This window comes from Podarcis raffonei, chromosome 1 (genome assembly GCF_027172205.1).
Source record: "Podarcis raffonei isolate rPodRaf1 chromosome 1, rPodRaf1.pri, whole genome shotgun sequence".
NCBI classification, from domain to species: domain Eukaryota; kingdom Metazoa; phylum Chordata; class Lepidosauria; order Squamata; family Lacertidae; genus Podarcis; species Podarcis raffonei.
In genome coordinates, this window is record NC_070602.1 from 29,922,344 (window position 1) to 29,947,365 (window position 25,022).

Genomic DNA, 25,022 nt, shown 5'->3' on the forward strand with positions numbered 1-25,022 from the left:
GGCTGAATTTCTATGTATATCATTGTAACGGTTTTCCAAAACTATTTTCACATAAAATTTACTTAGTCAATTAACATCTTTCTTTCTTTTCATTTTAACTTTAAACATATTGCTCTATGACATCACATATTTAAATCCTAGGCCAATCTGGTACTTGCAAGTATTTCTAGTTAAATTATCTTAACATATTTAGCTAAATAATCTTTAAATTTCTTCCATTCCTCCTGGTACTCCTCCTCCTTCTGGTCATGGACTCTTCCTGTCAGGTCGGCTAGCTCCCAAAAGTCCATCAGCTTCATCTGCCATTCCTCCACTGTTGGCACTTCTAGTGTTTTCCAATTTTTAGCCAGCAAAATCCTAGCAGCAATTGTGGCATACAAAAACAGTCTAACATCTTTCTTGGGCAATTCCAAACCTATTATTCCAAGAAGAAAGGCCTCTGGTTTCTTTATCAATGTATATTTCAACATTTTTTTCAATTCATTATAAACCTTCTCCCAGAAGTCTTTAACCTTGGGGCAAGTCCACCACATATGATAAAAGGTACCTTCTTTTTCTTTACACTTCCAACATAGATTATCACTCTTGTGATAAATCTTTGCTAATTTTACAGGGGTTAAGTACCATCTATACATCATTTTCATAATATTTGGAAATCTTCATAAATTCAGATACAAAGGAGAATGGAACAATTCCAGCAAGTTGATTCCATACATGGAATAAGAACTTATTTTTGCAAAATGCATAGCAAATACCAGAATCCTTGTTTTGTTTTCAGCCAGCGGTTCGCACATGATAAAGGAGTATTCCTGCCTTCACGCTGCAAGCAATTTGCTACAATAATGGGTGAAGGATGCACCTCAAACATTGTTTCCTTAACTTAAAAACCTTACTAGGAATCTGTGACACAATTGTGGACTTTTGAGCAATCACACTGATTTGTTTTCACAGATGTTGCACAGAGGTTATGCAATGCCGCCATCAAGCGCTTGTTATCGTCCTGTGGAGTTTTTTGTATTAAAAGAGTTATTCTAATTAATGCAGATGGAGTCCAGAGAGAAAAGAAACAGCTAAATACCTTGATGAGAGAATTTTAACAAAACAGAGTATACTTTGAGGAGAAAGAAACAGAGAGGTCTTGTATTTTATAGCATGTCTAGTACAGAGATCAGGGAGACACAGAGATACAGATACAGAGGAAAGGCTCCTCTTGAATAACACAGCCAATCAGAGCTCAAGTTCTCAGCAAGCATCATGCCACTGACTAGTTCCTAGGCAACACCTACACACAGAGAGACAGGCACACATGGTTGGCTGATTAACTGTCAGTAGCATTAACCCAAAGGTTACTGACCAAATGATCCCTGCTGTACTACTTCCAACGTTTTGTCACTTTTCTTACTGCCGAAGTCTAAATTTGGATTTTTTGGGAAGTGGATTTGCTGCACAAGAACACTATGTTAGTGTTTCTGTTTCTTGTGATGAACCCACTTTCTTTGTGGTGGGTTATGAAGGTTCCCTTTTATCACACAAAGCTCATATACAAATGTAAGAGAGAGCTGCACAAAAGTGAAATGGTGCTGTAATGTCCTTTAATTCTGCTTTTCTGCATGTTGGACAAAACATATTCTAGCTCTCTCACTCACATGTATATAGAGCGCATGGGAAGAAAGAAAATAGTTTTAAAGCAATACTTTTCCCTGCTCACAAAAACAGCTAGAATAGCAAGCCAGAGACCACCTGGGAAAGGTTTCAGTCACTGTGAACAACACACTGTAATTGTCGACATGCCATTGCCTTTTTAGCCTATCTTTTTCCTTCTCCTTTTGTTCTCTCCTGAGCTGCAACGAGAGAATATTTATGGGAACATTTCAAAGTCCGTGTTTATCTCGCTATCTCCTTTCCAGGTGAGTGGAGCAAAACAAGTTCACCTTAGCTGATTTTTATTCAAAATTGTCGCCAAACTCTTAAAAGAATAGACAAAATATATAATAAAAGGAGAGTCCCCCGCCCTGGTTTTTTGGAATAGTTTTTGAATAATCAGGAAATTCCAGTGAGACAGATTGTATAGAGCAGGCCAGGATTACCATGGCAACCGTAAGCAAGAGCCCAGAGAGTCAGGTAACAAAATTACAGTTGACTACAAGCAGCTTCACAAAATCTGGCTGATATTTTTTTTTAACCTTTGAAGTTGTGAAGAAATATCTCCTTCGACTCAGTATAGTGGCATGAAGAGGACACTTGGACAGTGATGCTTCCGTTTGTGGTATAGAGATACTGTAGCTTTCTAAATTATTGCAGTTAATCTTCATATATCAAATAGGAGTCTCCAGTAAAAAAAAATGCAGCTGTTTCATACCCTTGAACATTATTATTTTGAACTTAACTAAAGGGGCAATCCTATGGCAAGATCCACCAGAATGAGTAGTTTAGGATGCAATGGATCTCTGGCTCATCCTACAGATTTCTGGCTCAACCAGTGTCTTGAATTCCTATACCAATAATATAGAAAATTTTGCCACTTTGTAACTAAGCTAGGTTTTACTGCCTGTGCAATTTTCCTGACTGATGTATGGAAAAGCACATGAACCTGGCCTTTGATGGGTTTGTAAGTTTGTGGTCTCCTTTCTATGTCTCTCCCCCCTCCCCCCCCGCACCACTGGCAACCTAGAAAAGAACACCATTTTAAAGGCTTATTTTCCCTCTGCCGGGTTTAGGCAGAGCAGTAGCCCCACTGCTGAATGGGGTTTGGATCTGGTGTAACTCTATACTTGATTAATTTATTTACACCAACTTGATTTACACAAGCTTCTTGTGCATACAATTGCTCCTTAAAACCGATTTCAAGTAATACACAGTATAACCTGCACATGCATGAAGTCTCTCTCCCCATGTGTATGTTCATTGCAGTTTCAGTTATTTGAAGCTATTGCATTTCAATTTTCCATTCTCCTTTCTAATTTATCACCAAACATTTTTTTCCAGCAGTACTTTTACACCGAAAATAAGAAATTTTAAGGGACTTGTTAAAAAGCAATTGAGAAGGAACTTGGCAGTCGTATAAACACATACCTAATAAATTGAGGTAAAAGCTGCAGTAGCTTGGGCATAAAGTGGTTACTGGATGCTCATAGCTTGCATGTATTTTACAGGCAAAAGCTCTCCTTTACACAGAAGCACACCAGTCAGAAATGCTCTGTTCATCTTTATTTTGTTCTCAGGATCAGTTCCCCAAATCTCAAATGTAATGTACTGTATATGGAACAGTCCTCAGTTTCAAGGTTTGAAAGATGTCTGGCAAAACAGATGCCGAAATTACTTCTTTATGTGTGTTCATCATGGCATAGACAGATTTTTTAAAAATGTGGCGCTGTGGGTAAAACCTCAGTGCCTAGGACTTGCCGATCATATGGTCGGCGGTTCGAATCCCTGCGGCGGGGTGAGCTCCCGTCTTTCGGTCCCAGCTCCTGCCCACCTAGCAGTTCAAAAGCACCCCTAAGTGCAAGTAGATAAATAGGTACCGCTTTATAGCGGGAAGGTAAACGGCGTTTCCGTGTGCTGCGCTGGTGCTGGCTCGCCAGAGCAGCTTCGTCACGCTGGCCACGTGACCCGGAAGTGTCTCCGGACAGCGCTGGCTCCTGGCCTCTTAAGTGAGATGAGCGCACAACCCTAGAGTCGGACACGACTGGCCCGTACGGGCAGGGGTACCTTTACTATATTTTAGATAGTACCACTAAAAACCTGGTCTTGATTAGTGAAGGCCTAGTGTGGACTGATCCCCTTATTTGCAATTTGCTCACTTGAGCTAGGAATCCAACATTGTAAACTCAGATGCACATTCTCTACTGATACAAGATTTTTAAGTACTGTATATTTGAATTTAAACTAGCTTTTCATTTGAACTGCCCAAAGGGGACAGTCATCGTTTCCCCTGTACAGCCCCTGAAATGTTAAAAGGATTGTGTGGAGCCGTTTTCTAGAACTCATAGACATCCATTAAGATGAATTTTGGAGGATTCAGGGCAGGTACAAAACTCTTGATATTTACAAATGGCCGATTCAGCATACCAGTACCATTATACTCTTGTTGAAATCCTATCAGTAACCCGTCTCTGTTTAGAGACAGAGGCAGCAAAAGCGGTGATGGCCAACATTGCTATATCAAGGGGTCCAAGATTGCTTCCAAAATGTTTGCTATATTGCGGGTGGAATTCAATCTCATGCCAGTCAATTCCGGTTGCACAAAGTTGAATTGGGGTTTCTGCACAACATAACTGCTTTCGAAAAATAAAAATGGATTTTTTTGCAGTAAGAAAAATGGCAAGGGAAATGCACTGGAAAGTATGGAGCAACAAATGCTTGATGTGTTTTTGCACAACCTCCCTGCCAGCAAATCGGAGTGAATCCTCAGTGGGTGCCACAAAACCACCAGGCACACTTTGCACAAGCAAATCAGGATGAACACTGAATAAGCATGTCGTATGGAAGCGACTCAAGTGCTGAGATTTAAACCTGGTACAGCTGGCAATTAAAAGGCATTGCTCAAGAAACGCCCCGTTTCCTTCTGCACACCCTCACAGAAAGCCAAGCCAAACCCTTCCCAAAGAGGCAAGCTTGCATGTCGAGTTAATTTTGCTGGAGTGGCGCCTCAAGCCCCTTCCAAGTGCACTTCCTTCCTGCAATTCATGGGTTAATCTTTTCGAAAAGAGCATTTTTCATTTTACCATCTCAGGAAGGAGGAAAAGGAGGAAGGAGAAGAGCGAGAGGGGTGGGGGAGGACTGGCGAAGGGAAGAGAGAAAAACCCTGCAGAGCCGAGAGGCTGCAGATCACAGGGCCATTCTGATAGCCTCCCGTTGCCATGGCAACGGCAACGGCATTTATCAGTTCCTTATGAGAGCAGGCACAGCAAATCTGCATTGCACATGGCAGCCTTCCAGCCTTTCAAATGAAAGAGCACTTTGAACCGCTGCCAAGTGGGGAAGGAGCGGGGCTGTCAGGCCTGCTTAATGCCGGCGCGTTGAACTGGGGAGCCTCTCATCTTCCCAGAATCCTTCAGGGCTGCGGCGGGCAGCCTGCCAAGCCCTTAGCGGAAGCGAGCGGGGAGAGCAGCCAGGCCTCAGCCAGGCCCATTCACTGCGGAAGGGTGCTCAGAAATTTCCCACATGTGCCATGCCACAAAGGCAGCCTGCACAATGGAAGCCAGAAACGCCACCACCTTCCTTCTTTCCCTCACTGCTGCTGGGGATATACACTCGCAAATGACCTCTTAGTAGCTCCCTGCACAGTGTGGCTTGGGGTGTGTGTGTGTGTGTGTGTGTGTACAGCAGGTCCTGCCCAAGACATTTTGGCACCTAAGTCAAACCACCAAATAGTGCCCACCCCACAGAAGGGGTGAGTGAAGATCGACATCAGTAACAAGCAAGGAATAATGATTTACATGGGGATATGCTGCCCCCATGGATCCTGCTGCCTGAGGCAGTTGCCTCACCTGGCCTCATGGGCAGGCCAGTTGTCACGCAGGGAATCTGCATCGTGAATGCTAAGCATGTCTGGAAGGCAGGCCCTGTAACTGGGGGGACTGGTGGTTGTGGAAGTTTAGAGCCAACACACTCAGGAGCCCTGAAGCTAGGCATTCGATGGAACCAGCTCCAGTGTGCTTCAACAGGACTGGAAGCTTGGAAGGAGAGGGGAATGATGTTCTCTGCTTTCTCAAGGAGGTGTTGTTATACATACGGCCTGGTGGTGTGACTGCAAATTAGCCGGGGAAGGAGAAAGCCCGTCTAAAATTTCACCTCGCATTTCACAATCTTGCTAGATTGCCTGAGATAGGCCGCTATTCTTGCGGCCCCAGCACTGCCCGCTTCTGCAAGGTGAAGATGACAGCACTGGTGGTTGGACGAGATCGTTGTAAGAATTCAAGTTACAACACAATCCTGAATGCAGCTCCTAAGAAACAAATCCCATTGAGTTCAATTGGTGTTTCTCCTAGGTAAGCCCGTGTGGAAGGTAGTTTATGTGCTTCAAATATTTATAGCCTACCTTTCCACTCTCAGATCTTCAATGTGCCTTACATCGCAGTTAAAACAGTTCCATAATTCGATTACACTGCAGCCAGAAGAATAAAGCTCAACAATAGCAGAATCGACAGCAACCTGAAGGTCCAAATTCCCATCAAAGGTGCAATCCTTAGGCAGTAATCCTATATATGTCTACTTGGCAGTAAGTCCTTTTGAACAGAGTGCATCTCTGTTGGGCTGTAAAGAGTGTGGATGTCTCTGGCAAGCATATTCTACCACTGAGGTGCCACAATAGGAGCTACCCTGCAGCAGCTGCTCATCTGATTTCTCATGTCAGGGGCACCTAGAATAGGGACTCAAACAATGACTGCCAGCAAACGGGAATACTCCTTCAAGAGAATGCATGTCAACAGTTTTGGACACGGTTTACGCGCTTAATAAATGCTTAGCATTATTCATGTCCAAAACTCTCAACTGCGCTTGCATGGTGGAACATGTCTCTAAATGGAAATCCATTACATGCATTAAATCAGTCTCCCCCACCATCAACTCCCCATCAGCCCCCAGCCAGCATAGTTAATGGTCATGGTAATAGGTGTTTTGGTCGAAAACATCTGGAGGGCACCAGGTTGTGGAAGGCTGCATCAAAAGGATTAATGAATCTCTGCCCATGAGAAATAGAAACTTTCCCTTTAAAAGTGAAACCTGATATTTCCTGGATTTGAATCAGGCAAAGTCATGTATGAATATATGCGTGCGGTGTCCGGGTTTGGATGGCAGCGTAAGAGGAGCCGGTAATACGACACAAAATCAAATGTTCCAGCTACCTGTGAGTCTGAAATGTAGCTGTCACCTGTGAAAAATATGACCCTCCTGTGACAACACACACTGCTGAACATCAGTTTGTCACGCAGGACAAGGGAGATCAGAAAAGTAAACCGGGTCACCTATTCTAAACAAACGGCTAGGAATCGCCAGCGGATTAACAGGGTCGTGGTACGGCAGTGTGCCTGATATAACTGGATTTTCTCCCCCTGACCTCGTTCTGCGTTTTGCTGACATTGTGAGAATCTCTGGAACATGCTGGTGATGAATGCCGCAGTGGGGGGAAAAGGCTCTTGAGTGTGTTTCTTAAGTTCTCAATGAACAGCTTTCATGGGAACTTTACATTGTTTTGCATTACTCAAAGCACAAGGGCTTCTCCTGGCAATGGAAACAAATTGGCACAATTCTCCGGCTCACCCCGCCTCTTTCTTTCTTTTTCTTTTTTAAATCTCTATGATCAAGGGAGGAACTCCATTTTCCAGTGCTAGTCATAAGCATTTAGCACAAACAGAATGAAAATCGACGCTCAGGCGCTTGGAAGGAGTTCAGGAAAGCAACGTCTGGCATTCATTCCAAAGTGGAGGTTTGGTTCAGTCCCAGCCCCATTAATGTCAGCGGACTGTTTTCATTTCTCTTCAGCCCACCGTTCAAGAGCTGTTTTCACTACTCTTTACTAAAGAATGTATTCCCAAGCATAAAATCATTCATACACATCCATGTCCAAATATTCTTCTTGCTCTAAATCTATCACCTATCTATGTACAGTGCACAAACACACAGAGGAATTAGTTAAAGATAAGCTTGTAGCTGTAATGCTAATATTTTAAGATTATTTTTTTCATTTCCTGGCAGCTCAATCCTATGGATGTTTCTTGGGGACATCCTCTTTTTAGGATGTCAGCCCACGTTTACATTCCTCAGTTCCCTTTCTTAAAACAACACTGATCCGGAAATCAAATACAGAAACAACTCCAGGAATAAATCATATATTTCGGAATGTTTGGAGTCAAAACAGCAAGCGACAGAGAAGGGGGTTGGAAATTAAATAATAGCATTGGACCAGCCCATTGATGAAGAAGCTGATATGGTTTAAAGAAACAAACAAACAAACAAACAAAAAGATGACCCAAATTGATGAAGATATTCCACTGCTAGCCATTAGCCATGATAGGGTAACAAATGCAGCCTCCCCCAGGCCAGTGTCTTCCAGAAGTTTTGGACTACAACTCCCATTAGTATGGAAGCTGTAGATCAGAAACTCTGGAGGGTGTCAAGTTGGGGTGTAGCCTTATTGGGAAACCCATTCCTTCAGGGGGAGGCTGGTTTAATAAAACCTCCAAGTTTAGAGGCAGTATATATTGGAGTATCAGATAGTGTGGATAAGCAAAATGGATGAGCCAGCATCAGCACTACTGTCATAGTTGTGATACAGTGATTTTTGCACTGGCACCGGGTGCCCATATCTGGAGACAGTGTCAGACCAGATGCACCATCAAGGCAGTTGTTTTCAGGGCCAATACTTTTTTTTAAAAAAACCCAACAAACTCCACCCAGAAAGTTTCCTAAAATTTCCGTTAATTGGCAGGCTCAATGCAAAAGCCCATTTCATCTCTTTCATGGGCATTTTGCTACTGGGTAAAAGGAGGTGTTTTATATCAAACTATATCAAAGCCTGACCCACAAGCAACAGAGAGTGTTGTGGCACCTTCAAGACTAAACAGATTACAGTGGTACCTTGGGTTACATACGCTTCAGGTTACATATGCTTAAGGTTACAGACTCCACTAACCCAGAAATAGTACCTCGGGTTAAGAACTTTGCTTCAGGATGAGAACAGAAATCGTGCTCCGGCGGCGCGACAGCAGCAGGAGGCCCCATTAGCTAAAGTGGTGCTTCAGGTTAAAAACAGTTTCAGGTTAAGAACGGACCTCTGGAACGAATTAAGTACTTAACCTGAGGTACCACTGTATGGCCAAAGCTTCCATGGCTTGAGTCCTCCATGAAGAAACATTGGGAAACTATATCAGAAGCAGATTTACTTGTTTTCCTGGAGGTGAGAATCACTCAGCACTCCTGGATTGGCATCTTAGACTCATTCATTCATTACATTAATTTCCCATCTTTCTCCAAGGAGCTTAGTGTTCTTTACCCCTATTTTAGTCCCATAACAACCCTGTGAGGTAGGTTGGGCTGAGCTGGCTGGTGCAAGATCACCCAGTGAGCTTCACGCGGAGTGGGGATTTGATCATGTGTCTCCACACACCTAGCCCAACACTCATCAGTCTCATGAGTCATGACCAATGGTAAATGGGAAGATTGAGACTGCAGTCTGACAAGGTCTGGAGGAACACAAGTTTCCCAACCCTTTCTTAAATCCTCCCACCTGAGAGATCTACGCCTTCCAAAGTGGTCAGGGGAGCAGCTATGGAGCAATCCCATGTTATTATCACAACAACCTTGAAAGGTCAGGCTGAGGGCACTCAGTGAGGTGCCCGGAAGAACAGGCGAGATAAGGCTTATCTCTCTCCCAGTAACGCCAACAGAAGCAGAGTCCGAGTCGGCCGCGAGATGTACATCGGTAAGAATTACGAGGAAGCGTCTTAGGACGCAGTCTCCAAACGTGCTATGAAGGGCGACTCAATCGCGTCTGCAATCGTTCCTGAACAAGGCCTAATAATCTACAGCAGGGGGTTATGCCTGAATCCTTAGATTTCAAGGAAACGTGACACAATTTGCTGACAACTAAGTCTCCCTTAATGCAAGTGAATTAAACCCAAGCAGTTCGGTTTGGTTGCAAGACCCCGGAATAGAAAGGGGTGCACTTCCCTTATCCTGATCAATTTCCCCAATATCTTGCGAACAAAGAAATATCTTGATTCTGAATTCGCCCCGCTCATCCTAGGTAACCACACCATCCTTACGTCCCCGCCTCCGCCAGCTCTTCCTCCTAATGCAAGCGAGCGTTCATAATGAGGAATAAACCACTTAATCATACGACGGGTGTGTGCGTATCAGCAAATCTATTACTTTAGGTTGTTGGAGGTAATGAATATAACTCTATTTTGGGTCAAGTTCGCTGGACACATCCGATCCTCCTTTTCCCTTTTGCACCTTGACTTTCTCTTAGAAATCATCCCCCTCCGCCCAAAATGACCCGTTTCATTCCCACTTAAAAAACAAAAACCGACGAGGAAAGCTTTTTTCTCCATTCCAGGTTTTTCTTCGCCGTGGGTGTAGGCCAAAGCGAAGCTGCTGCCCCTATTTCGCTCAGCGTCTCGTTCCGATCGCCCATCTTGCTGGCTGAGCTTGCAACGCAAAGCTAATAACGTGCGGCGAATTTTGCACCATCACGAGAGTTGCTAGCGAGGGTCCCTCGGCGGGAATAGCCTTGGGGAAGAAAAATTACCGATTGTGTTGATTTAGTCGTGTTGATTGTTTATGCTCCCAGGAGGAGAGCTGAAAGCAGTCTGTGAAAGCGGGGTGGGCGGGCAGGAGCAGGAGCAGCAGCTGGGGAGGGGAGGCCAAGGAAGGGAGGGAGGGAAGAGCAGGCCCTGATCTCTCTCTCTCTCTCTCTCTCTCTCTCTCCGGAGTACTCAGCAGGATAATGGCTCTGTCCAACCTGCGGAAGCCGTGAAGCAGAAGGGCCACACACTCGAGCCCTCTTTTATGGGGTCAAGTTCACCGCATGTACTGTGTTAAAGGAAACTATAATGAAAATTATATATTTTTTAACATCTTTCTTGGGCAATTCCAAACCTGTTATTCCAAGAAGAAAGGCCTCTGGTTTCTTTATCAATGTATATTTCAACATTTTTTTTTTCAATTCATTATAAATCTTTTCCCAGAAGTCTTTCACCTTGGGACAGGTCCACCACATATGAAAAAAGGTTCCTTCCTTTTCTTTACATTTCCAGCATAGATTGTCCCAGTTATGATATATCTTTGCTAATTTTACAGGAGTCAAATACCATCTGTACATCATTTTCATTATATTTTCCTGGAGCCCTCTTTTATGGGCGAGGGGTGCATGAACGGAGCCAAGAGCTCAGCGCCGGCAGCAGGAGCCCTTTGCACATGCAAGTAGACAGCTGGATCGCAAGCCAGAAATCGAAAATGAGCCTGCCATCTTAAGCGTGCTTGCTGCTTGACAGGTGATTGCATGTTTTTTAAAAAGCAAAGCAGCCCACTAGGACCGGCTTCAAAGGAAATACTGTATATTAGGAGGAGAACGCCCAAAAGATCGTTATGTCTCGTTCCGAAATCTAACATCTGAGACAAATCCACGCTGCCTATTAGTATTTTTAACCCGCTCGGTGACACTGGGCGGTGAGTGATCGGCTCCGCCCCACAGAGTTGTCGTGAAGTTGAATGTCACGTTTGAAATCCTAATAATGAGAGTAGCAGCAACCGTGGCGATGGGAAATGGGTTTTTTAAAAAATAGGATCCTCCCTGGTAGCTGTTGCAGAAGCTCATGGTGTTTTAAGGCAGCGTTCGCCAACGTGGCGCCCTTCAGATTGTTGGGCTACATCTCCTATAATCCCCTGGGGGCACCAGGTTAGCGAAGGCTGTCCTAAGGGGTCCTGCGGCACAGAGCTCACAATGGGGGATGTGTGTGTTGAGGGAGAATCCTAATCTGTTCATCATTTGTGTCATTTCTTTAGCGCTATTAAATGAGTGGCAGTCAGTATCCGGCATCAGCTGGTACGACGTGTCGAAAACGAAAGCAACTGCTAAGGCTTTTCTTGTCTTTTTTTTTTTTAAAGCGGCAATAATGCATAAGGTTTCAAGGGGAGAGGTGGGTGTAGGGGGAGGGAATAAATAAGTCTTGGTTTGGTGTGGGTTTTTTTAAACTTTAAAAAAAAACTTGTGAAGGGAAAGAAAATGTCACCTGAGCGAAGGGAACAAAGGGAGGAAAGCATCGGAGCCACTTAAAACAGAAAAGAGAACATGAAGACCTTTTTTTAAAGAGAAGTTTAAAATCTGAAAGGGGCCCAATACTTGAGCGGTTATCTTATCTTTTTTTTTTTTTTTTTTTAAGCGATGCAAAACACGGTCTGTGCAGTTTACAAGGGAACACCTCTGATGAAACGAAATTTTAAAAACACAGAATGGCGTCATAATTGTTATGCGGATAACTCGGGTGTTTTGACAGACACCTCCTGGCAGCGGAGGGGAGAACTTTTCATCTGACACCAATCTGGAACTGGTTCCTACTCCGAAGCATTTGTGGAATTCAGGAACACATTTCCCTGGCCCTCCACCACATACTCTTCTCTCCACCCTCCCCGCGCCGAGCTTGAAAAACAAAACCAGCTGCTTTGGCAGAGGGTCTCTATTTACAGCCATAGGCTTGCACGGAAATTGCCCTCTACCTATTTGTCTCTATAGAAAGGGCTGTCCGCCCCCCTCTCCTAGGACCACAGGATCAGGCGCCCCTTACTGGTGTGGGTTTATTATTATCATTAGTTTCCAGAGAGGGAGAGGTGTCTGTCTGTTGCAGTTTCAAAACACGGCAGGATGGTAGCATCAAGACTAACACCCCGATGATGGCGCGGCCTTTTGTGGACTAGATTTCCTTCATTCTAACTTCTAACCTCAGTTGTCAGATGCATACACTCACCTGGCTTGGCTATAGATTTCGAGAGCGGGGTGGGGGGGTTGGCTGGGGGAGATTTGTTTTGAAAGACCCCATTAGATGGAAAGACTCCTTTTTGGGAGGCAGCCAACAGAGAGCCTCTGCTCTACGGCGCAATGATCTCTGCACCCAGGCAGAGATGTGAAACGAGTGTGTGTGTGTGTCATAAGGAACAACAGGCTGGAGAGCATCTTTTCGCTCCGAAATTTACGACGATGCGGAAAATCTGGAGCCAATATACCGAGCAAAGACAGCCGTCCTGTTTCCCCCATCCTCTTTTTTTTATTAAATATTTTCCTTAAGACGCATTTAATACTGTCGTGCATTTGTTTTATGACTCCTTAATGGAGCATTGTGCTTTCTACTTCCTCGAGCCACTAATTGCTTTGGAAAGGTGGCAGCTGGTTTGGGTTGAAGCAGACAACTCAACCTCGCCAAAACAACAACAACCACCTCCCGCCGCCGCCCGCGCACTCTTCCATCCCCTCCCCGATCCATATTTCATCCGTGATCGTCATATTCCCGTTAGTTGCTGCTAACCAACGCGGGAATGAACGGGAGCTTTGGAGAGGCTCGTAAGGAGTCCCCCTTGCTCCACCGCGGGGAAGGAGCTGGCGGGGGCAGTTTGCTTTCTAGCGATGACTGATTCCTACAAAGCTGGATCTTCTCCGGCCAAGCGACGTGGGGTCTGCGGGCGAGCCGGAGCCCTAAACCCGAGATTCAAAGGACTGAACCGCTATGCGGGTCCACTGCTCCTGCTGCCTTAGCTCGTTCGCTCCTCTCTCCCCCTGTTCATCCTCTACCCCCCACTCTATTCCACCCCCACACCTCGATTTTCTTTGTGTGTTATAAACCCATTCAGGCAGATGCATGGCCCCATTGTTAATAACTATTAATTTCATTTATTTAAATCCCCAGATTACACAAGTGCTAAATAAGCAACATGAGCATAGCCATGATTTATGTTATAAGCAGGAGAGGATTTACGTTGGGGGGGGGCAGAACCGAGTTATCTGCGACGCAATTGGTCAGTTTGTTAAGTATTTTTTTACTTGGCTTTTTGGGGGGAGAGGGAAAGCTGCCCCTCCCGCCTTCGCCCATGATAAGGACCGGGGACCGGAGGGCTTTCCTTTTTCCATTTAAAACGTGCACATCTCAGAGGCCGGACACAGCTACAGAGCCAGCAGAACGCAGACTCATCAGGAGCAACGTGACCCCAGCTCCTTCCTTTCTCCTCTTTTATCTTTTATCTTCGGTAGCTGCTGATAAACCGAGAACCCCTCCCTGCTTCCACAACCCTCCTCCGGTAAAGGTGGCTTGGAGAGGTGTGGCCTCGCTTTTTGTGTTGGTTTCCTTTTTGCCTGTTGCACCAAGTGTGGTTGCTTTGTGCCAGCTCCTCGCCCTTCAGAAGGTTTGCTCTGCCTGGTGTGGGGGCATGATGTTTTAAAGCAGCGAGGTGAAGAGACTTAAACCCTCCAACAAGACGCACTACCTGTGACCTGGAAGCACCCCCCCCCTTAACCCAAATATGTATTAATGATGGGTATGAGGCTGCACTATTCAGTGCTTGGGTGAACAGGCGCTTTGTACATGTTCAAGGGCATTCTCATTCCGTCATCACCATTATTTCCAAAGCACTCCCTCCCCCCCCAAAAAATAGGGAGGGGGTATTTCCAAGGAAGATAGAGGGTCTCCAGTGTAGGTGCCAGCAGCATGCTCCCAAAGTTGGAAATCAAGGTTGATGAGTCATCGAGTAAAAACAAATAGGAACCTTCAGGTACATGGGAAGGCAATTGTGCCCTGTCACTGAAATACAGCCCCACTCTCTAAGTCACCCATTTGAAAGTGCTTATCTGAAAATATTCTGATATTCTTCCGCCACTCCTATCTTAACTGATATGAACGCAGACTTTATGGCTTCAAAACCAATCCAACTTTTTCTCCCTCCTGCTTCACACTTTGCTTGGCCTGTTGAAGAGTTGTGGAGAAATGGAAAGCTTGCTTGCTGTTTTGTGGCCTTTTTGGTTGGCCTCATAAAGGCATGCTGGATTTCGACTTGGGCTTTGCTCATGCTGCACTGGGGAGCCAAGGAACCTGCCGATACCACCAGGGAGGTGAGGGTTACCCCCTCCCCCAGGGGCTCTATTTGGCAAGTGAGGGGTCGGAGTGCTTTTAATCCGGAGGGTGCCTCACCATGAAGGTGTCCGGCAATGGAAATCGGAAAGGCAAGCAAGAGAGTGCTGCTGCAGAAGAGTGGGCCCTTCCAAGAACTGCCAAGCAGAAAGAGAAAGTCTCAGGCCAGAACCACAGTCAGGCATCTTTCCCTCATGGTCCCATTCAGCCTCTTCACAGAAATCTCAATGGACAGAGAGCCCACAGGTCAAAGGAAAGGGAAAGCACAGCAGGAAACCTGCAGCCACACCAAAGTCCTTCAGGCAGAAACCAATTTCATCTGACTTGAGAACAGGACTCAGCTGGCGCAGGTCCAGTTTTGCTTCCATCCAGCTGGGCCAAGAGGCTGGCTGGCTGGCATCCGGGATGTTAAGCTCTTCTTGGACAATCCAGGGAACATCCAGTGAAAGGCGGCCAGAAGCTCCCTGGACTCTTGTCCAAGGTCACGCTTGGAGAATCCAGGCGGAATTCCTCCAGTCCAGAAGATAACACTCCACTGCAGTGGTGGCGAAAAGGCAGCCTTGGAGACACTTTGTCGGTGGTCCAAAACAATGCTTTCATCCACTTTCTTTAGAACACATGGATTCTGACCTTGTCTCAAGGGATTCCCACTGCGTTTGACAGAATTCTGAGATGTGCGTTAGAAACCAGACCCTTAAATACAGAGCCCAAAGGAGATTCCAGCCTTGTAAAAAGCTAGAAAAGGCTCTTGGGAGAGACCTCTGCGAGCGTTTTGCCTTGATGACCATGTCAGTGACATGTTACAATGACCCAATTTCTATTCCAGCCAATTTCATCCTGTCTTCCTGTTGCCTGCTTCCCCCTCTAAGCAGACGTTTCCATGGCTGGGCCTACTTTTTGCCTTTCCCATACTGCAGTATTAAAGGCCATGCAACTTATCGAGAAGGCGGTGGTACCCAGAAGGGAATGAAATGGGCTACTGCAGTGATGTTCCCAAAAGAAAGCCTTTACTTTGGAAGGCAACTGGATGGAGAAGTGCTGGTGCCTAGTGTCTTTCCCACAGCTTCCATTACTGGACACTCACCCATGTTAAATGGGGCTACCTTTGAGTTAGCAGAACCAACATTGGAGGGTTGAAACTTGAGATGACTGTGCGATCCTATGCATCTCTTATTCAGAAGCGAGTCCCCTGCAGTCCCATGGGACTTACTGGTACTATTGGTAAGTAAGTCCCTTTAAACACAGTGGGGTAAATGTGAAAAGAATTGTGCTGTAACAAAGCAGCCCCTTTATACATCACCTTGGAAGCAATGCCCATTAAGTTCAATGGGACTTTCTCCCAGGGACTTATATAGGACTGCAGCTTAAATCTTGACTGCAAGCATATAATACTTGAAAGACAGTGGTGCTAATTTTAGCAGAAGAAAGCTATTTCCTCAAGATTCCAAACAAGGATTGGTGAATCCTTGACACACACACACACACACACACACACACACAGGGGTTGGTGACTGAAAGCTCTATGCAAACTGGGGAATGAATGTGTGTTCTGGTCCTCCTTGGTGACACTTGTAAACCCAGAAGCAGGTTGCCCTAATGATTCTGGATTGAGATGAAGCAGAAGGGCGTGGCCCTATGCATGCATAAGCACTCTGAATAAAAACAAAGGCTCTTTCAGTGTTTCTTCCCCCACCTCTCTTCCCTCCTCAGCAAAGAGCTAAGTAAATATTATTCCAAGGCAAGGGTTAGCCATCCCAACCCAGCTCATAATATCCTACGGTTTCTCCGCGGATAGCACCCTTTCTTCTCCCCGAGGAATGTTGACTCACCCCCGGGCAGCTCATTACTCTGCAAGGGCAGGAGTGCGAGTGGGTGACGCAACGCGGATCGCAGCCTGCCCAGGGACGCCTGGCAGGCAAGCCTCTTCGCAACCCGAGTCCCGGCAGGGAAAGTTTACGAGGATTGTTCTTTGGGGCGTGGGGAGAGCAGCTCCAGGCTCTGCAGGCACGGAAAGCGGCGAGCTGCGGGGAGAGGAAGCCGGGCTGACAGCCACCCCTTTGCCTTGGCTGAGGGAAAGGGGCTTGGGCATGCAGAACCAGCAAGGGCGGCAAAGCAAAAGGGCGGCCCAGTATCTTAGGTCTTTGCGGTGGTGGGGGGGGCAGGGAGAAGCAGCATCAGAGAGACGCTCACCTGCTTTGGCCCAGTGGAGAGCCTTCCAGCTCCTTGCAATCCCAGACTGTGGAAGGCAGGAAAATGGGCCCACAATGCTCCCTGCCTCCCTGATTTTACAGATAGATCCTACGGAAGTTCTTCACTCAAGAAAGTCTCTCTTTGAAACTGAGCTGCATTAGAGAGCCCAGGCTTAATAGCAGGGGGCTGCAGCATTGACAAAAATATTTATGTGTGTGTGTGTCATTACAAGAAGATCCAAAGAGGGAGAAACATTCCAAATTGATACTTTTTGAAAATGATGCACTGTTCCTGGTAAGCGAGCGGGCAAGCTCACTCCTCATGTAAGTTATAAACAAGGCAGACCAGCCTCAGGGTACCAAAGGAAATGTCTCCAAATCCTCCTACATATTCGCCTTCCATTTTGACAGCAGCGAATTGTGCCGTTGCCAGAGCCTAGAAGGAGCACTTAGCGCCGCCCAGAGCTGGAAGGAAAACAAAACAGGGCAAAAACACCTCACCAAAAAAACCCCACAACAACCCACAACCCGACACGTTCGTGCAGGCAGGAAAACTCAGCCAGGAAGGCGCAATAGTATTCTCCTCCATGTGCTTTCCCCCTTTGGGGGAAGCTGCCTTGAAGGAGACGGGAAGAAGAGAGGGGCGGAGGAGGGGGAAGAGCCAGTGTTTAATTTTCCAAACATAGCCTTCGGTGTGCGTGTGTGTGAGAGAGTTTCCTTGGTTTCCAAGGGGCAGCTCGCCTCGCTTCAGCGGTTGTACACACACAAGGGGAGGAGGGAGGAAATGGGCAGGGTGCCGAGCATGCGCAATTTCCACGCAACAAGTGGGCTCCCTGTCCGTAGACACAGAGGAAGCGCGGGGCGGGAGGGGAGAGGAGAAGACGCGGGAGGGAGCTGCCCAGCCAGCCAGCCAGCCAGCGAGTGCTACGAAAGGGGAACTGCAAAGGCTTGGGGGGGGGGGAGCGAGCGCGCGGCGGTGACGTGAACGCCCCACCCAGGTGGCATCCGAGCTGGGGGGGAGCGCGGGAGCGGAGCGAGCGAGAGGCCAATGGAGTGCCGCGCCAGGAGGAGGGGCAGAGCCGCACTCGGAACGCGCGGCGGCGGCGGCGGCAGCCCAGAGTGACACTCCGGCTTCCCCCTCGATTCGAATTCCGAGCGGCGCTCGAGGATGTGAGTGGAGGAGCTGGCGGCGCCGCCGCTGCTGCTACTCGCGAGGATGCCGCCGCCGCCGCCAACCTGAGGCGCGCGCACCCGCCCGCCTGCCAAAACAGCACCCCGCCACCGCCAGACCGCCGAGGCGCTCGCTCCGGGGGCGCCCTTGGTCCCTACCCCGCTCTGTCCACCCGTCCTTCCCTCCCCAAAACCCTCCTCCACCCACCTTGCCGCGCTCGGGTCAGCAGCAGCAGGTAGCGGAGCTCCGCTGGTCCCGTGCCCCCGCCCCGCGCTCAGCTTCCCTCCTCGGCGACGTCTCTTCTCGCCCACCCCTTTCCTCCACGCCGCCAACAGCGCGAAAGAAGAAGAGGAGGAGCAGCAGCAGCAGCAGCAGGAGCCGCTTAGAGACACCGAAGAAGCGGCAGAAGCAGCTGCTGGAGGGAGGAAGGAAGGCGGGAGGGAGCGAGCGAGGGAGGGAGGGGAGCCAACCCCTCCCCGCGCCTCACGCCCCTCGCTCGAGGAGACTCGGAAGCGCTTCCCGCCAGGCCAGGTAAAAGGAAGGCGAGAAGGAAGGAACGGAGAAGCAGGGAAGGTTCCCCCCCCCGCCTCTCGCTCGCCCGCTGCCCCCCGCCCCCTCCAAAGAGCGGGAAACCGGGAGCCGGTCCCACCCCCAGCGCAGGGTGGCCGGAGCAGGTTAGCGGCTGAGGCAGCAGCGCCCGCGCACCGGACAGAGCCCGAAGCCGTCCTCCTCGTCCCCCAGCAGCCATGTCGGCAGCGCAGGTGTCGTCGTCCCGGCGGCAGTCGTGCTACCTGTGCGATCTGCCGCGCATGCCGTGGGCCATGATCTGGGACTTCAGCGAGCCCGTGTGCCGGGGCTGCGTCAACTACGAGGGCGCCGACCGCATTGAGTTCGTCATCGAGACCGCGCGGCAGCTCAAGCGGGCGCACGGTTGTTTCCAGGACGGGCGATCGCCGGGGCCCCCGCCGCCCGTGGGCGTCAAAGCCGTGGCGCTGTCGGCTAAGGAAGCGGCGGCGGCAGCAGCGGCAGCTGCAGCAGCCGCGGCTGCCGTGCAGCAGCAGCAGCTGAACCATGTGGACGCTGCCTCCTCGAAAGCGCAGTCGGGCCTGGAGCGCTACGGACTGAGCGAGCCGCGCAGCCGCTTCGAGTACCCGCCGCCGCCGGGCAGCCACGGAGGCCGCATGCCCAACGGCCTGGGCGGCCCCAACGGCTTCCCCAAAGCGCCAGACGACGGGCCGCCCGAGCTGAACCGCCAGAGCCCCAACTCCTCGTCGTCGTCTTCCTCGTCGTCGCGGCGAGCGGCGCACGGCGGCTTGGTGAGCGGCCTCCCTCCAGGAGGCGGCGGCGGCGGCGCCCAGCTCAACGTGCCGCCCAACCTGCTGCCGCAGACGCTGCTCAACGGGCCGGCCTCGTCCGGGGTGGCGCTGCCTCCTCCGCGGGGCCCTCCGGCTTCTTCTTCGTCGTCGTCGTCGTCTTCTTCGTCGTCGTCCTCGACGTCCTCCTCGGGCGACCCGTGCGGGAAGCGCCCCGGCTCGGTGTCGAGCAGCGGCGACCAGGAGCGGGAGCTGAAGGAGAAGCAGCGCAACGCCGAGGCGCTGGCCGAGCTGAGCGAGAGCCTCCGCAACCGCGCCGAGGAGTGGGCCAGCAAGCCCAAGCTGGTGCGCGACACGCTGCTGACGCTGGCCGGCTGCACGCCCTACGAGGTGCGCTTCAAGAAGGACCACGCGCTGCTGGGCCGCGTCTTCGCCTTCGACGCCGTCTCCAAGCCCGGCCTGGACTACGAGCTGAAGCTCTTCATCGAGTACCCCAGCGGCTCGGGCACCGTCTTCTCCTCCGCCTCGGGCGTGGCCAAGCAGATGTACCAGGACTGCATGAAGGACTTCGGCCGCGGCCTGTCGTCGGGCTTCAAGTACCTCGAGTACGAGAAGAAGCACGGCTCCGGAGACTGGCGCCTGCTGGGCGACCTGCTGCCCGAGTCCGTGCGCTTCTTCAAGGAGATGGTGGGCGCCGACATGTTGCCGCAGCCCTACCTCGACGCCTCCTGCCCCATCCTGCCCACCGCCCTCGTCAGCCTGCCCAGGACCCCCACCACCTCCTCCTCTTCTTCCTCCGGCGGCGGCGGCGGGGCGGGCGGGCCGGCCTCCAGCCGCGGGCCCGGAGCGGGAGGCGGAGGCGGCGGCGGCCTGCGCAAGAGGAAGGCCTCTCCGGAGCCTTCGGACTCGGCTTCGGAAGGCGGCCTGAAGCTCAGCGAGGAGCAGCAGCGGCAGCAGTGGATGGCCAGCCAGAGCGAGGCGCTCAAGCTCACCATGTCGGCGGGGGGCTTCGGCGGGGTGCCTCCTCCGCCGCCCCCTCCGCCGCTGGGGCCTCACTCCAACCGGACCACCCCGCCCGAGTCGGCCCCGCAGAACGGCCAGTCGCCCATGGCGGCGCTCATGTCGGTGGCCGACACGTTGGGCAACGCGCACTCGCCCAAAGACGGCAGCTCGGTGCACTCGACCACGTCGACGCGGAGGAACAGCAGCAGCCCCGTGTCGCCCGCCTCGGTGCCCGGCCAGCGCCGCAGCCTGGCGTCGCGCAACGGGGACATGAACCTGCAGGTGGCTCCCCCGCCGCCCAGCGCCCACCCGGGCATGGACCAAGTGCACCCGCAAAACATTCCCGACTCGCCCATGGCCAACAGCGGACCCCTGTGCTGCACCATCTGCCACGAACGCTTGGAGGACACGCACTTCGTGCAGTGCCCCTCGGTGCCCAGCCACAAGTTCTGCTTCCCGTGTTCCCGGGAGAGCATCAAGGCGCAGGGGGCCACGGGCGAAGTCTATTGCCCCAGCGGCGAGAAATGCCCCTTAGTCGGTTCCAACGTGCCTTGGGCATTTATGCAGGGCGAGATCGCGACCATTTTAGCGGGGGACGTGAAAGTGAAAAAGGAGAGAGACCCTTAAAAAACAAAACAATCCCAACAGCCAAGGCGACTCCCTTCAGACGCCTGAAGATGGAGAATTGTGAATATTGAGAAACAACCCGCGGGACAATACTGCAAAAAGTTTAGTCTTATGTATAGACCTTATTTTCGTCGTATGTTTCTATATTTTGAAACAAAGGTATGTACCCTTCTTCATTTGAAGGATAGAGCTGTTCTTTTTTCGTTTTGTTTTTGTTAAAACAGAATATAATATTGTTTGGTTACCACATAATACCTGTTTCTCATTTCTTTGGCAGTGTGTTGGCTAGGTACACAGTTAAATAGCCCTTAGCGATTACCTGCTGCTGGTGTGTATTTTTGTAAATGTATGCACTTCTCTAAAATAAGAAAATTGAAAAAAAAAACCTTTTCTTTTTGCCAAGGCCAGTGTTGATGCCTAAAAAAATGCTACAAAAATGGTGACAGCTTATGTTTTAAAAGCCCAGTGTTAGTCTTTTACTTTTACTTTCCATCTTTTATTGTTTGTTTTGTTTTTTAATTTCTTTTTGTTCGTTTGCAAAATGGTGGGAGTGGTATAGGGGTGGGATTTTTTTTGCAACTTTGTAAAGAAAAAAAATGTTTCAGTTTGTTTCTATTGACCTGAACATTTTCGATCTTCATGTTGTTTTTGTTTTTGCTTTATTGATGCACGAAAGCTTTTGAACACTAGAGCAAAATTGCTGTACATGGAAAACTTGCTCTGTTTGTCCTTTATACATTTCTGTAGTTAACAGAACACTGTAATGTGCCTTGGAGCTTAGTAAATTGTAATAAATTCAATTGATATTAATAGTTTCTGAGTAAGTTTTTCTTTTCCCAGTAGTTGGACAATAGGGAGGCCAAAATATGTTGCCCCTTTTGATTGCCTCACTATTCTGCTTCAAACCTGCGTTTTATTCTGGGTCATTTGTACATACACAACTAGAGATTTACCTAATGAGGCTATCTAACATATCTAGCCATTGGCACTGTGCCTGCTTACATTTCACCTTTTAATATTGACAGAACAGTTGCTGACTAAGCATTTCCTATTCACCGTTCTTGCCTTTCATTTTCCCTTCCCAGCTGCAAGGATTTTCTGTTCCACAAGAGACATCTTTTGTGTGAGGAATGCAATGGAATTAAATACTAATACTACATTTTCATGCATGTTTACTCAGAGGTTAGTCCCACTGAGTGCACTGCGGCTTACTTCCTGATAAGTGTGTGTAGGATTATAGCATGGATTGGTTTCAAGCCTTTTTCATTAAAAAGAATAACACAACAGTATCTAATAACATTACAGTACTAAAATGGTAGTCCTATACACAGTATCTAAGAGTAAGTCTCAGTGAATTTAGTCAACTATTGCTGAGTAAACATACATAGGGTGATGGCAGTGGTGATCGTGGATGTTATTATTTTCATGTATATATCATACTTCATAAAAAATCACAAAGCCTTTAGGCACGAGCTAATTAGGTAGTGCAGAGGAGGGGTCAGGAAAGGTCTCCACTGAATTTTGGCATTGATGATACACACCAACCTAATTACACGGAGGATTGGTGATATGCCAGATTTATGTAGCATGTATTTTAGTTGTATGTAACTTGACAGCTTGAAAATAGTTCTTAATCAAATAAATCCTTATCTGTGTTTGGTAAGCAATAGGGGATGTAAGTTGCTTCCTCTTCCTCCACCCCATTGGAGAGCTTTTATTGACTTCAGTAAATGAAACTGCATTCCTCCTGGCAATGGACAAATGCATTCATTCTTGCTAAGTTTGTGAAAGTAACATTTGCATTTTCAGGAGATCTGGATTGGTAGAATGCCTATTGGGTGACCAGATCAACAGGCAGAGTAAACACACACAGGCCCCTCTGACTGGCTGGAAAATGCAAACAAACCTCGCCTGAACTTTGCCTTTTTTTCAGTGAAGCAAACTAGAGAAAAGGTACATAACAATCCTCACACCGAAACATCAACAATGTTTTGGGGGCCCCAGTCCATTGTGCCATAGGTTGCCAGCAGCCAGTAGCATTTGCACTTTTGGTGGACTGAAAAACAGATGTGAAAAGACATTTTAAAACAGCCCTCTTGGCCTTTGAGTTTGTATTTGGTTACTGCTAGTACTACAGTTTTGGTTTCTGTTCCTGTCAGTAGTGATAAATGAAGCTCTAAGGTTCAGGACTTTACTGTGTACCTAGATTACCAGAGCTGAGCCTCTTTGTAGTGTTTTTCTTTGCCTGTTTGGGATTCACCTCTGGATACTACTATGTTGTTATTATTTTTTTAAAAAGATTAACTTTCTTTTTATTTTTTCTGCAAAGGATTATATTAATGCTATGAAACTCATAACCTACTGAAGTCTTTTTAGATTGGAATAAACATGTACAAAATAATCCTAAATTTTGTTCTGTTAAAAAATAAAAAGTTTTTTAAAATGTGTGATTAGCATACGGGAATATATATGGATTGAAATTATTTAAGTGACCAATGAGCAATATATATGTAAGGCTGCAAACATAAATACAGGTATTTATTAGGAAGTAAGCTTCACTGAATACATGCTTCGTATTTCTGAGTAAATAGGAATAGGATTGTGCTGTATGTTTATCCTAATCCTAGAATTTTAAATAATAGAAATAATAGCATCAGTCAACAATATGTCTTCAGAAATATAGCAAGTTCCTCCCCTCCCTATGGTGGATTTATTGTACCCAAATATTCCCCAGAGACTTCTTTTTAATTTGCAGGGTTTCTCCCCTTTTATTCATCTTTTTCAAGGTAGTCTGACTCCTTCCCCCTCCCCCTCCTATTTCTGTTGACAAGGAGACTGTCAAGAGACAGTGGGCATGTGTGAAAAACAAGCTTGCTGTGAATTGTAATACTGTAGTTAATTAAAGTTAACCATAGCTGGAGGGCATTTGTTGTATGGAGGTCTTCTGCAGCCATGTGACCTTTCATTTTACTCTGACCCATTAAGCAGCTAGTCTAGGCATATGAGCCAGCTTTCTTTGATCCTCACTGCAGAGGCTTTTCAAAAGTCATCTAGAGCTGACAAGCCATAATCTTTTCTTTTTGGTGGAGAAGGGTGTGTGTGTGTCACTTACTGGAATTCCTTCATTTCCCCTGCAATGCTAAGGGTTTCTTTGCTTGGGGGTGGTAACTAAACATTTTGAAAATACAGCTTTCCAAGAGTAGCTTATTCCTTGCTACGTCCTAAAGCAGCTGGGGGATTTTCAGGAACAAGGCAGAACATGCATATCAGGGGAGACATTTTTTTAAATGTTCAGAAATTCCTTAGCTGAGAAGCCATGGAAAACACACCAGATATCTGCAGTAAAGAGGGATGGGCTAATTTTGAGGTGGTGGTGCTGAATCAGGAGGTGTGGCCCTAGTTATTCTGGCTACAACAAACGGAAACAGCAAAGCAGTGCCCTGCATAGAAATGTGGCTCAAGTGTCACTCAGATCCTATAAAGCCCAGTCGTTGTGCTTCAGGTTTCTGGATTTCATGCTCTTTGCAGTGAGAGCCAATCTGCAACGGTGTCAGTCTCCTTGAGCTTTCTTCTCCAATTAGCCTGTTCTTTGTTTTTAAAGGGAGGCATGTTTCCTGAGAGCAGCAGTGTGCTAGGGGGTTAGCAAGTCTTCTCTCCTGCTTCTGGCCATTTTCTTCCTGCTGATGTGTTTCTCTTTCTCCCCCCCCAAAAAAAACCTCCCCATTCATAACAGGGTTGCTTGTATTGTGTGCCGGCAGGCCTGTCCGTGCCAAAGTGACACATCCTGTTGATTTGCATTAGAGGACTGGAGTGTCACTGTTATGCTGACTCTTACAAAAGTTAGTCTTGAAAGCAGCGCAGCTTCCCCCTTGGCATCGAGCCATTATTCTCCATTTACAGCGTGTAACTTCTATCAAAGCCACATATCTCCTCATATCAGTTACAAGAGCCGAAGGCCAGTGATTACTCTTTGCATGTCTCTTAAAGAAAACTACCTCTGGATTAACGGTTGGGTGGAAATAGGATTGTAGCCTAGGATGGATGGTGATGGTGGCATTTTTCTTTTTGGAGGGAGGCGAGACATCCTACAGTGAAACATTAATTCTCC

The 25,022-nt window shown here is 48.0% G+C and overlaps 1 protein-coding gene across 1 annotated transcript; it reads left to right on the forward strand.

The window, feature by feature from the left end:
• Nucleotides 1-18,473: 18,473 nt before the first annotated feature.
• IRF2BPL (interferon regulatory factor 2 binding protein like) lies at nucleotides 18,474-21,724 on the forward strand. Its single transcript, XM_053378649.1, has one exon. It carries the CDS (start codon nucleotides 18,719-18,721, stop codon nucleotides 20,912-20,914), a length of 2,196 nt encoding a protein of 731 aa, XP_053234624.1. The 5' UTR covers nucleotides 18,474-18,718; the 3' UTR covers nucleotides 20,915-21,724.
• The last annotated feature ends 3,298 nt before the right edge of the window (nucleotides 21,725-25,022 follow it).